This window comes from Rattus norvegicus, chromosome 1 (genome assembly GCF_036323735.1).
Source record: "Rattus norvegicus strain BN/NHsdMcwi chromosome 1, GRCr8, whole genome shotgun sequence".
Classification (NCBI taxonomy): domain Eukaryota; kingdom Metazoa; phylum Chordata; class Mammalia; order Rodentia; family Muridae; genus Rattus; species Rattus norvegicus.
Window position 1 is genome coordinate 224361368 of NC_086019.1, and position 13330 is coordinate 224374697.

Sequence of the window (13330 nt, forward strand, 5' to 3'; positions counted from 1 at the left end):
TGCTCCTGAGATTCTCTCTTTTATCTCTTGTATTCTGTTGGTGATGTTTTCATCTATGACTCTTGATCTCTTTCCTAGGCTTTCTATCTCCGGGGCTGTCTGTTTCCCTTTGTGATTTCTTCATTGTTTCTATTTCAATTTTTAGATCCTAGATGGTTTTGTTCATTCCTTCACCTGTTTGGTTGCTTTTTCTTGTAATTCTTTAAGGGGTTTTTGTTTCCTTTTAAGGGCTTCTACCTGTTTACCTGTGTTCTCCTGTATTTTTTAAATGGAGTTATTTATGTCCTTCTTAAAGTCCTCTATCATCATCATGTGATGTTATTTTCAATCCACACCTTGCTTTCCTAGTGTGTTGTGGTATCTAGACTTATTGTAGTGGGAGGACTGGGTTCTGATGATGCCAAGTGGCCTTGGTTTCTGTTGCTTATGTCCTTGCATTTGCCTCTTGCTATCTTGTTATCTCTGGTGTTAGCTGGTCTTGCTGTCTCTGACAGTGGCTTGGCCCTCACGTAAGTCTGTGTGTTAGCATTCCTGGGAAACCAGCTCTCTCCCAGTAGGATCTGGATACTGAGAGTTGGGACACAGGATCAGCTCAGGGTGCAAGCAGAAACCTAATGAATCTTGTCCCAGACTGCTCCACAATTGTGCTTACACAGGCTGCAGTACAACTAAACCAACAATGGCTAGCTGTGAAGGGGAAGTCCAAGAATCTAGTAGTTGCACAGTACCGAAAGGGTAGGTGTTTTAGCTGGTCTTTATAAGCCAGAATCCTGAAGAGGTAAACTCTAATAGATGTGCTGACGAGTAAGTAAGTGCCCAAACCTCATTTCGTATTCTTGAGAGTCATTTGTCTCATGTGATGTAAAAGGTTATACCTTTCTGCATGGTGTCTTCACTTTAGCTAGACCTGCTTTTGCTTCTCCCAGGACTCTTTATTAGAGTGCTTGCACTGCTGTTGGTACTACAGCCCCTCCACTTGTCATCTACCCTTGAGCACTGTGAAGTCAGCCGTCCAACTCACCTTAAAATACCTCCTCAGGACATGCACCCTTGAACTAAGAATGTATCTCTGCTGGCAGAGCATTTGCCCTGTGTGCAGGAATCCCTGAGTTTGATCTCATCACCACTGAGCATAGTGGCGCTCGCTCTAGCACTGGGGAGGTGGATAGAGGAGAATCAGAAGTTAGAGATCATCCTCAGCTACATAGTGAGTTGAGGCTGGCATGGGCCATGGTACCCTATTTCAAATAGGAAAAGCCTAAGCAAGCCCATCATTCTGCCAGTTTATATATTGTTCATTTAAGTACTGAGGGTGGAATATGGAGCTTCACATAAACTAGGCAAGCTTTCTACTCCCGAGCCACATCTAGTAACCTGTCTTTCCTTCTGTCTGTCTGTCTGTCCATCACCCTCCAACCTTCAGTTAGTCTACTTCAGCTAATGAATAACTTCAAGTGCTTTCATTGAATTTAAGATTTGGATTGTCAATGGCTTCTCCTAGACTTTCTATGTTTTTTTAATTTTTAATTTCCTGCAAGATTTGTGTGTTTTGGGGTGGAAAATCCATGGCAAACCATCTTGCCACTTGTCATCAAATGGAGCCCCATGCTGAGGCAGCTCACCCTCTTCTGTGTGGACAACCAAGACAAGCTCACAGTCTCCTTACCAGTCTGGCTCTCTGGAAAACTCTTTTACTTCAAGGCAGGAGGCTCCCCGTCTAAATATTTCTTATGCACAAGTTTGTCTACTTGTTTGAAATTTAAATTATGGGAATTTATTTTTTTTTAGTAGTTGGTTAAAATGTTTAAAAGTTTATGTGTTTCTGCAGACTACATTCCTTTCAAAGAACAACAAAAAAAAAAAGGATTTCTATTATGCCCTTTGGAACCAAAATACAAACACTGTATTTTTATTAATGAGATAAGAGAGTAAAGATTTTATACAACTGGATTTAAATCCATTATTAAGTCAATGGATAAATAGGTATAGACCTCAAATCTTAGGTTACACCTATTACTACATTCATTAAATTAAAATGTGAAGGATATATCAAAACATCAAATTAGAATCTCAAACAAGCAGGTTTGCCTTTATGAAAATGCCATCTGAAGATACTTGTTATAAAGACAAAACATGTGACTCAACTATTCTTAGGATAAGATAGGAATGTTATTTGTTTACAGCAACATAAAAAAAAATAGAACCCTCACTCCATAACAATAAAAACACTGGGCTCCATCCTAGACTATCAAATTCAGTGTTTTCCTCCAGACAAAGCAAATACTTTTGGTTATGGGTTAGATTTTTCTCCTTTATGAAAATATTTCTTGAGCTGACAAGGCCTAGCTCCTCCCTGGAGCTGGCTGAGAGTCTTGTCAACCTGCAACTGGGTTTTCTTTTATTAGTCATAAAACACAGACATTAATCTATAGTGATCTAAATATCGGAAAAGGAATACAAAAGTCTCAAAACATCCCCTGCATCCACAACAACTGTTTATGACATAGCACAGATAAAAATGTCTCAGATGTCTGCGTTCACTTGTCCTTAATTCCTCCAGAGATCGTCTAGACCCCTTCGAAAAAAGAATCTGCATTGCTAAAATGGAATAAAGTGAAGTGCTCTCCAAAGAATGACGTTTTGTTTCACAAGAATAATTTTGGGCAGATCCTGCTAAGTTATTCATATCTTTTAAAGTTCCCATTCTTACATTCTTAAAACTATAAAATGCAACCAACCATGTTTTTTATAATTTTTTTCAGTTCTAATATTCTATACAAATTATTTTTATTGTATGATTTCTTCCCTCTTCTTGGATTGTATACAAAATTTTGAGAAAACATTGACTCTGAACCTCTATGTCTCATAAGCCAATATTCTGTTTGAAATTGAGAAACTCTCAAATTCAACCCAGTAAATATTTATGCATATTTAAAAAATTTGTTTTGTTTTTGTTGTTGATGTTTTACTTAAAATGAAGTTATGCCTTAATAAACCCATTCCAAATGGAACATAATCTTAAGAGGAAAATTCATTTAATACTCTTGGCCTACCAAACATCATGGCATAGCCTAGAATCTAGGACTTACATGCTGTCTCATATATTCTCAGAACCATTAGGCTACACTTGAGCAAGCACCTCTAACACAAGAATATTTTTTAAGAGAACATTGATTATCTCATATAATATATTGAAGAATTGCTGGCCCCACAGCACACTGAATGGTACTGGTTGTTGACTGGAGCGTGTAATCTACTGGCAGATGAGGTTTGATGCTGCCCAGAGACATGAGGAAATTCTGTATGCATATTACCAATGCAGAAAAAGTTCCCAATTTAAAGCTCTATGATCATTGTCATACCACGGTAGAAGGTAGAGTCAAGAGTCAGATAGCCAAGCCATCATAAATGAGGAACATTTGCATATCAACCACATATGCTTTATGATCCTGGGCTGCTTCTTTTCTTGTGGGAGCAGACGATGTAAGTCAGAGAGCTTATTTTTAAGCAAGCACTATAGTGTCAGTCAGAAAGATATGCACATACCAAATGTTAGACCAATGTTATAGCAGCCTACACATGAAAAGGAGGAGGGGGGATGGGTTCATTTGACTGGAGAGATCACAAGGGCTCAGAAATGAGGTCATGGTCAAGATCATCCAAGTCAATTCAGGAACACACAAGATCTAACATAGAGTAATTTTGTAAATGAAGAGAAATGCTAGAATTTAGGATGTGAAATCTGAGCATTTTGAATGTTCTCGTCACCTTGGCCAGTGATCCTGCTGTACTTTGAATCTCCCTTCCAGGCACGACCTTATTACAGGGTTCCTGCCATGTCACCTTTGAATTTCCAGTGCCGTGGTGAGCGCCTAGCATGCAGCAGATAGCTAAAGTCGCCTAAGTGAAGGAATGAGTCAGACATCCAAATAGCATTTTATAAAGTGAATTAGACTGATCTATCAGTTCAGTAGACTCTCTGGACTTTGAGTACCCGATTGGCCTGTTCTGCTGCGGAATTCATTGCCCACTTGTTACACCTTGCTGTTGAACTTAAATCTGGTTCTACCTACCAGTCCCATGTTCCTAGAAATAAGACACATATTCCAAATATATTTACAAATATCTTGGCCATCTAGCTAGGCTCTTCTCTGACTAAGATCATAATTTAGGATAACCCATTTATTTTAACCTGCATTCAGCAATATGGCTGCTTACCTGTGCTCCAGTACCATCATCTGTCTCCTCACATCTTCCCAGGTTGATCTCCCAGCACTGGGCTCTATCCCAGAATTCTTTCTCCTCCCATATGTCCCATCTTCTATTTCCTGACTAAGGTATAGGTTTCTTAATTGACAGGTGATGTATCTATCCATACATAAGATATTTTTTCTATACCTTGGTCTCCTTTTTAGCTGTTTCTGCAGGAAAAGGTGGGCACCAAATCTCCCAGGGGCATTGTTGCCTTGAGATTGTTTTTATCTGTTGTGTAGTGTCTTAGAGGCAAGATACAGGATATTTATACTGTGGGAGGTGAAACATTTCGTCCTGTGGGGAAGTCATTAAGCTCAGAAAATAAATATCTCAAAATAGGTTCAGAAAGTCCCTGAAACTCTTTAGATTCACGTCTAGGCCCATGTCAAGCATATGGGTATATATGTATATGTATATATTGATATATATACATATACATGCACACACATGTATATATATGTATATATACATACACACATATATGTCATTGAAACTGACTAGATTCACTAGCTTCCCCTCTCTCTCTATGTGTGTGTGTTTGTATACATATATATATATATATGTATATGCAATAAAGACTGATGACAAATACTCTCAGACAAACCTAGCTGCCTAGAAGAGACTCAGAAGAGCTGAGAGGCTTGGAGAGGAGACTCTTCAACCTGTTGAGCTGCCTGCAGGTTGTTCTGGGGTGGACTGATGATGCTGCTGTCTTTGAATCATTTCTGCTCTTGTAAGTAATCCCTGGCCTATACCTCCATAAGTAACCCCAATAAACTCATTGGTTCACTAAGCTACCTGGGTGGTATGTGTATTTGGCCTGTTGTCAATTCCTTATATGGTCTAAATAGGTGTTTATTCACTCTCCAAAGAATAATATCATGCAATACCATATCTCTTTTAAGATGATATCTGAATCTGAGAGAATTCTCAAAGGCACATTATTTTCAGGGTGTTTTTGAAGATGTGGAAGAATAACCTATTTTTAAATTGTCTATGTTTAACATAGTGGATTTCTATTGTCATCACTGAACATAGCTAAAAGTGTTTAAGGTCTGCCCCACCCCACAGCACACACAAGCATTCACACTCCTGTGATTCATAGAGATGCAGGCACACAATGGTGAAGATGCAAAAAAAATCTACTTGGGGTAGGGTGCCTGAGTGGGAAATAGATCTTGAAATGGACAAAAAGTTTTATCAAGACTATCACAACATTTATCATTGCTGCCAGAAAGATTATTGATAACATCCTAAGAAAGACTTTAATTTTATATAGCTCCAAAAACAGAATATAACAAAATACATAATTAAAATATCCATAACAAAAGTATAAAAATATGTTGTCAACATTTTAGTTTTAGGTGTTTTATTACTTGTGTTTAAATTAACTTTTGTTTCCCAGATATTTATAATTTTACCCTTAAATCTCACCTGTCACCTCTGTCTAAAGTTTTACTCTATTATTTCATTGTATTTTGTCTCCTCAATTCATAGTAGATGATAATGAAAGAATGGTATTCAAGTTTCTTAAGTCTCAGGTAAACTACAGCTCATGCAGAGTATTTAAGAATTAAGGAAATCACAGAAAAAGTTGAGTAAGAACTGTAAGAGCTAGAGGGGTTTAGGACACTGTGGTCTAGAGAATCAGCTCAGTAGGGCTCATAGGGGCCCTTTTGGGACTTCTAACAATGAGAGGTGGGTGCTTCTGACTCTTTTGCCTGCTTTTCAGACCCCTTTCTCTTACTGTGTTGCCTTGCCCAGCCTTGACATGAGGGTTTGTGCCCGGTCTGATTGACTCTTCTTATGTCATGTTGGGTTGATATCCCTGGGAAACCTGCTCTTTTCTGAAGGGAAATGAAGGAGTGGATCTGGGGGAGAGAGGTAGTGTGAGGGGAGGATGGGAGGAATGGAGAGAAAGGAAACTGTGATCAGGATGTATTGTATGAGAGGGTCATTAATTAATTAGTTAGTTAGTTAATTAATAAGGTCTGGTAGGTAAGGCCAATGAAAGCTCTTCTTTTTTGTAGCATAATCTGGCACTTTGCAAGTGTTCTGCAGAATAACTGTAGTGGCCCCACTAAACAGCTATGTCTTAGAGGGATCAAAGGCCTCCACAGAACCCCCATCCCCAAGAGAAATTACTCCTTGACCCTTTGTGCCAGCTGGGATTTTCCTCCACAGATGCTGTATTCTTTCTTCTTTATGTTGCCTAGGCTTACATAGAAGTGCAGTCTCGGAATTTTATGGTCTCCCCATTTTACAGTTCTCATCCATCCATCTCCGTGTTGTCATGGGCTATAAACCAACACCACCTATTCCTTTACCAGTGGTGTGAAAGGAAGGAATTGGGAACTAGAGAGGATGTATGCTTTTCTTTGTGTAACGGGAATCTTGACTTCACCATCACCATATGGCAAAATACTGTCTTAGGATTCACTTTTAACAAAAGGAGATATCTCTATCTTTCTACTTGCTTGCTTTTGTGTTCCACACATCAAGTGAGTTAGAGCCCACAGGCATTTCTTTGTTTGCTTTTATTTGACACCTAATGAAGAAGTTCAAGAGTGTCCAGCACCTTCAGACATTATTGCTGAAAAGTACCCCCATTGACTACACTAACAACCGCAGGGGAAGACGCCACCATCTTTTCTTAAGTTTGACACTATTGCCTCGCTAGCATTTTTTCACTGTGATGTTGTCTGTACTTGGGGTAGTGAGGGAGACATTGGTAATTACATCAATGACAAGACTCCTTGCTGAAACAATGGCAACATTAGGATGTACAACAAGGGAAACAGCTATTTAAATTTTGGAGATAACGAAGGAACATAACATACCCACAGTGCATCCCACACATCCTTCCTCACAAGGCATGCATTCTCCATACTCAGAATCCTGGAATTCACCTGTCCAGTAAGAAGAATGGAAAACACAACTCAGACCCAGGGTGAAGGCATGTTCATTGCTATGAAGTCATGCTGCTGTGGAATTTATGTTTAAGTGACTCACAGAACAGTCATTAAACTCAAAACCATCTTGAAGGATGTCATAAACCTTAAAATCCTATATTGATTTAACAGACTATAGCCGAGTAGAGATATAAGAGGTTTGGACTCTATTCTCTAACTAGTCTTTTGTTGCTTGTTTTCTTGTTTGCTTGCTTGCTTTATTTTGCTCTGTGAGACAGGATATTGCTATGTAGCTCTGGCTGACCTGGAACTCACTGTGTAGCATACAGGGGCATTGAGCTCAGTGCTTTCTTTTCCTAAATACTGAGATTGCAGCCATGAGCTACCATGAACCATGATCGGCCATCTAACTAATTTTAAAGAAAAGCCAGTAGATTAGACTTATTAAATAAATCAGTTCTGTGTCTGGGAAAATGGAATTAGATATGTAAGTGAACAAACTCATTATCTGACCTACTAAACACATTTAAATATATATGTATATATATATATGTATGTGTGTGTGTATGTGTATGTGTATGTGTGTGTATAAATATACATTACTGTCTCTATAAATGGGAAGGAGAGATAGAAGGAGTGTTTAATTTAAAATAACTTGCAACTGTTTTTAAGCCATGGGCCAGCCACGATCCTTACGTAGAGGAGTGCTTACACATAAGAGAGCAAACATAGTCAATGATGCCTAAATTATCATCTTTCAATATAACAAAGGAATTGAACAGTGACAACCACATACAATTCACAGAACATTCAAACCTTTTAAGCATGTTTAGGTCAACTGATTGCCCTTACTTCTCATGGCAATTTTCTTGACATTATGCCATCCCCTTTATGAATAAAGCCCCCAAGGCAGGGAGAAATTAGATTAATTTTGCCAGGGTCTCATACCTAGCAATGAAGAATGAGAAAACTGTTGACAAAGACTTTGAGATTTGGACCTCAGTTTTTCTCTGTTCTTTGGAGAAGTTCAAGGGAAGTGTAGAGTAGGGGAAGAGCTCCACTTGCCTACTGAGTTATTCAGAGTCGTTCTTAGTGTAAGGATAATACCATGATAATTGAAGTAAGGTAGTCAAAGCCTCCTTGAGGCCCAGAGATATACTCTCTCATCCCACTTGGTGCCCAGCAGGGCCCCAGAGAAGCCTCACCTTGTCGGCACTCCAGCTTCTGACAGGTGTGGTTGGTGGGCACGATGACGTAGCCACTCATGCATCTACTGCAGACATGTGGGTTGTAGCAAAGCTCACAGTTGTCTGGGCAGGGCAGGCAGGCATGTCCCTTGGCAGGATAATGGCCCATAGGGCAATTCTCTAGACACTCCCCCTTGTACAGGAAGTACTCCTGGCCATGCTTGTCTGATCAGTTAGAGAGCATGAGAAAGAGGAAATGCAAAAACAGTCATGGAACCCATATAAAGTAAGATGTTTTATTAAAAAGAGAAACAACTGAGTGCTTTTGTTCCTAGGGGACCAAGAGCATCAGAATGGATTTAATAAAAAGTGCAACATCTATATCCTTATTGCTGAAAAGTTTCCTTGCAGGAAATCATTTTACACTATTTTATATATTTGAGTGAACAACTTCTATTTGAGATGTCACTGTAAAGCCACAAACCATACTCTGTGGGTAGCTATGATTCAAAATGTGTTTAACTTTCCCAAGGGCTCCTTTTGGTAAAGGTAGAACCATTCAGACTTGGGGATTACAGAGCTGCCAGAAGAAAAAGCATGTACTTTGGGGCAGATACACTTGACAAACGTGTAATCTCGCAATGATTGGGAATCATTATTAAAATCACATGCTTGTGCTGACTAATGTCTGGGATTTTTGCAAAGCTACTAATTGTTCTAAGAACAGCCTTATTGACACCCTAAATCAAGCACACCTCCGCAACTCCCCCACATCATCCCTAAGGGTTTTTTATTTCTGTCAACACTAGGCTCTATGAGAAAAGAACCAGTAATTTCCCAGCATGACAGAACATGGGGATTTATTCCCGGAGAGAATAGAAAAATCTAATCAGTTCGAAAAAGATCAGGACCAGTTACAGAGGATTATAAACACACATACATATTTTATAAAAAACAACACCAAGATTAATACTACTTGTCTACCTAGGAGCCTCTTATTCCCGGCTTTGGGGAGTTACAATGCTCAGTGTGCTCTGGTTAAGTATCTACACTTTCTGCTGAGAATCAGATTTCCCATATGGCCCGGCCTCTGAAGAACAGCTGATCAGTGTTGCTTAGAATAACTTGAGTCTAGTGTTCACTCAGCATGTGAGCCACCACATGGCTATCCAAGACATTGACCTTCAGGCTTCAGGGACACTGAGTGTATGGAAAAAGACCGTGTTACTGCTTTGTTGGAAGGACAAAAATGGAAAGTCAGTTTAATGTTGGATGCGGTGAGCTTGCTGATGTGCCGTTGTGGAGTTTCTTGAAGTGAAGCATTCAGCTTCAGCATAGTAACCGGAAGGAACAGGTTGGCCTCCTGTGTTAGTCTGAGCTTCTATTGTGTAGAAAACAGGTTAAATAAGGGCTTGGTAAACAATTACCCTCTCCAGGAAACCCCTGCTCCTTATATGTAGAAATGATCTGTGGCAGCATTTTGACTGCTCATTTGGTTTTTATCTGGTTGTTTCTCCTTGTTCAGTATGTGGGGACAAACATTATTCTGTAAATGCCTTGACAGCATGTCGGTTTTTTTATTGCAGTGACAGAAGTAGTGGGCACTTAAGGGGACAGAGGACTTGCTTGGCTCTCACTTTCAAAGGTGTCAGTGCATCAGGGTAGGGAGGGTGTGGTGGGATAGAAAGAGAAGCTCCCTTCCTGGAAGGCACACTGTATAGAAAAATTCCAGTATGATGGCTTTCTCTCTGCCACTCCCTCTGGACCCCAGTTTATGGGAGGGTAGATTAAGGGTCCTAGTTGCCTTTAAGTCAATCCTCCCTAGAAATGCTTTGACAGAAACATCCAGAGATTTCCTTTACTAATCTACTAGACATTTTGCAACCAGGTTAAGTCTGAATTGGGTTAGCTGTAACATGCTCCAGTTTATTGTATGCGCCCTTGCATCTACTAGTAACTTGTACAAAGGAGGGATGCATTTAATATTTAAGATGATAGATTAGATGGAGTTCTTCAAGTAGAACAAATGGAAAAACTGTTCAAGTCCTTCTCACACGGCTTGGTATAAGTAGTAGCAAGATGCTTACATTATCTGACATCTGCTTAGGATCTAAACTTTCTTCTAATTTTGTGACGTGTGTTGAGATGTACAGCGTTTTACAGGAACGTGGGTCCAAATGTCCATTTGATCATTCTATTATTTTTAAACAAATAAAAAGAGGCTTAAAGAAGTGATGTGACTATTTAAGTATCCTCTAGTTAGTAAGAAAACGGGGTGGGGGGGCTCGGCATGTGGCTCAGTTGTGGCTTAGTTGCTTAGCATAAGTAAGGCCTTAGGTTTGAACCCCAGTACTGCATAAAACCAGGCATGGTGGTACATGCCTATGATCCCAGTGTTTGGGAGGTAGGGGTAGGAAGATCAAAAGTTTAAGGTTATCCTCAGCTACATAGTGAATTTGAGGCCAGTTTAGGATACAGGAGATCTTGTCAAAATAAATAGTTAATAAATGTATCAAGGAGGATGGGACAGTTGTGCATTTCCTTAGAGCTAGTCTTGAGGGCCTTCCTCCTGAACAAGGCACTCTCTCCCTTACCTGCTGTATGTTCAGTCTCTGTGATAGATGCTGTCTCGTGTTCAGACCACATCAGGGACCCGCAGGGTTGAAACCATTCCCTGCTCTTCTGGTGTTGGTCATAGTCTTTATGGACAAGATAGATATTTGGAGTGTGGGCAAAGTATATAAAGGGGGAATAAGCAGAGGCCCAGTTTCTGTATTCCTGCCAATCCAATATATTGTCCTTTTTTATTTTTCTTGGTTTTACTGTAGGCAATAATAAGGACAAATAAGCCTCTCACTAGACAAATGGTATAAATAAGATGATTGAGAACTGTCTTCTTGGTCAGTGGGACAACTGGGCGCAGTAGAGATTGCAGAGTAGACTGTTTGAGACTTCAGCCTGAAAAATCTGTGGGGAAGATGCGTCCAGTGCAGCAACTCCATCCAGCTTTTCATCAGTGACCAGTAGTCCACATTTTTTTCTTTAAAAGTACACAAAATTTAAATTTCCTCACATACCAACTCTACTATAGAGGCAAAATAATGTGACTGTATTTCATATGAAGTCAAAATAGGACAGGTCTATGAAACGGGACTGGAGCAGTGACAAGGGTTAAATTGCAGAGGAACTTGAAGGGTGTGGCCTACACCTCCCCCCCCAATGGTGGATACCCTGAGAGTAACTCAGACTGGACCCAAAAGGTCACATCTGTCTTGAGTGAATTGATTACCTTGCCATCAAAATGCCATAGCTGAGCTCTAAGCCCTCACATAACCTTTAATGCATTATTAGTTTAAGGGACCATATGTGTCTTGCTTAACTCCCTAGCTTTTCAGGTCTACCACAACAAAGCTTGGCTTTACTGTGCATGTCATGCCTGACAACACACTTAATGCTCTTTCCTTTGGCTTCCCTGAGAAGACCTCTTTTCTCTTCGCTCATCTCCTTAGGGGCAGTGAGTCAATGTGTGTGATGATGTGAACAGGGTTTTTGTGTCCTGGCAGCAAAAGAGCCTTCAGGTTGTACTGGTGCCATAGTGAACAGCTGTCTGCTCTAAACCTCAGCCCTTTTGCAGGTTTCTGAGAGAACAGAGTGGGATGAGGAAGGAGGCAGCAGCAACTGTCCTCACCTGCTTTACAGGACGTGCAGTTGGACGGCCCACTTCCTTGGCACCCCTGGCAAGTGTGGTGGCATGGATGGCATTGCTTCTTGAGTTCGAACTTCCAAGAGGGACAGTTCATAACACAGCGACCATCATCGAAGACCCTGGAGGAAAAGCAGGCTGTTAGAATTCATCGGGATGACTTCTGAAGGGCCAAGCGTCAGAAAATGTGGTGCGCATGTTTCACTGTACAGATTTGCTCCCATTGTTCCAGAAACAGGAGTGATGCCTGGGGCAGATCAGCTCAGAGCCTGGGAGATATTAGTCACGTTCCCATCCTTGGCCTATGGATCCAAAAGCAGGCTAACCAGAAACTGGCTTGGGATATGATCCCAAAATCTGCTCCCAACTGGTGCCCACCCAGATTAAGGTCATACTGAAGGTTCCACCAAGTTCAGTCAATATTAGATGTAGTCTCTGACTTTCAAGATACTAAATGGGCTGCTGAGTCCTGAGGCCTTGGAGAAAACTTTCTTTAGTTATCAACATGCCCACATTTGACAAGGGGTGTGCCATATCTAAGTGCACTGGAAGCATATAATGAAGCAGTATTTTGAAGGTTAGATGCTATTCAGAAAATTGCCTTGTGCGGATTACAAGCATATGAACTCAGATTTTATTTGCTCACACATGGAGTCTCACGACCTCTGTTTCTTTGTCGTGCTCACAAAAAACCCTTGAAGGCCTGGAACAACAGTTAGAAAATGGTCTCCTAAAACCTTTGGCTTTATATGTGTGCAATTTATATCATGGTGTCACTGCTAATATTTTTGTGTTTGGGCTTCATCATTCTCTGCAGAGTAATCATAAGAGCAGATGGGATTAAGTCAACCGAATCCAAGCACTCTACTTAGAAAACCACAAAATGTTGAGGAAATAATGTAGGAATCAGATAGGTAATGTGAACAGATGAAGAGGGCCAGGGTCCCACCTCCAGATGCTCTAATTCAGTTGAGCTCAGGAAAAGGATTGGAAAATTGCATTTCTGACATTTTTTCCAGTGGTGCTAACATTACTGATCCAGAGAGCACACATTTTGAAAACTTTTAATTATTTACTCATTAGTTAAAATTTTTCATGAACACGCAAGCAGTGATTGTTCATGTTACTGAAGCATGGTGTGGCATTTCAGCACAGGGCTTAGCCTCTGTTGACGATGTCTGGGCGTTTACCATTCCTACCCCTTTGTCATTTCTTTATGATTGATGTCCTCAACATTCTCTAGATTGAATCTTCATAAAATCTACAATTGGAGA

General features: G+C 40.3%; 1 protein-coding gene across 5 annotated transcripts in view; it reads right to left on the bottom strand.

Moving 5' to 3' along the window:
• The window catches only part of Pcsk5 (proprotein convertase subtilisin/kexin type 5), a 430528-nt gene that overhangs the window by 97545 nt on the left and 319653 nt on the right, over positions 1-13330 (bottom strand). For 4 of the 5 annotated variants that reach the window (XM_039109729.2, XM_039109692.2, XM_039109772.2 and 1 more), the window contains 3 exons: positions 12042-12178; positions 8372-8578; positions 7095-7163 (listed from right to left, as the gene is read on the bottom strand). In XM_039109729.2, coding sequence (XP_038965657.1) covers positions 7095-7163; positions 8372-8578; positions 12042-12178 — 413 coding nt within the window. Of the gene's footprint in view, positions 1-7094; positions 7164-8371; positions 8579-10642; positions 11394-12041; positions 12179-13330 lie in introns of those variants that run through there. The other variant, XM_063264264.1, reaches the window with a different exon arrangement.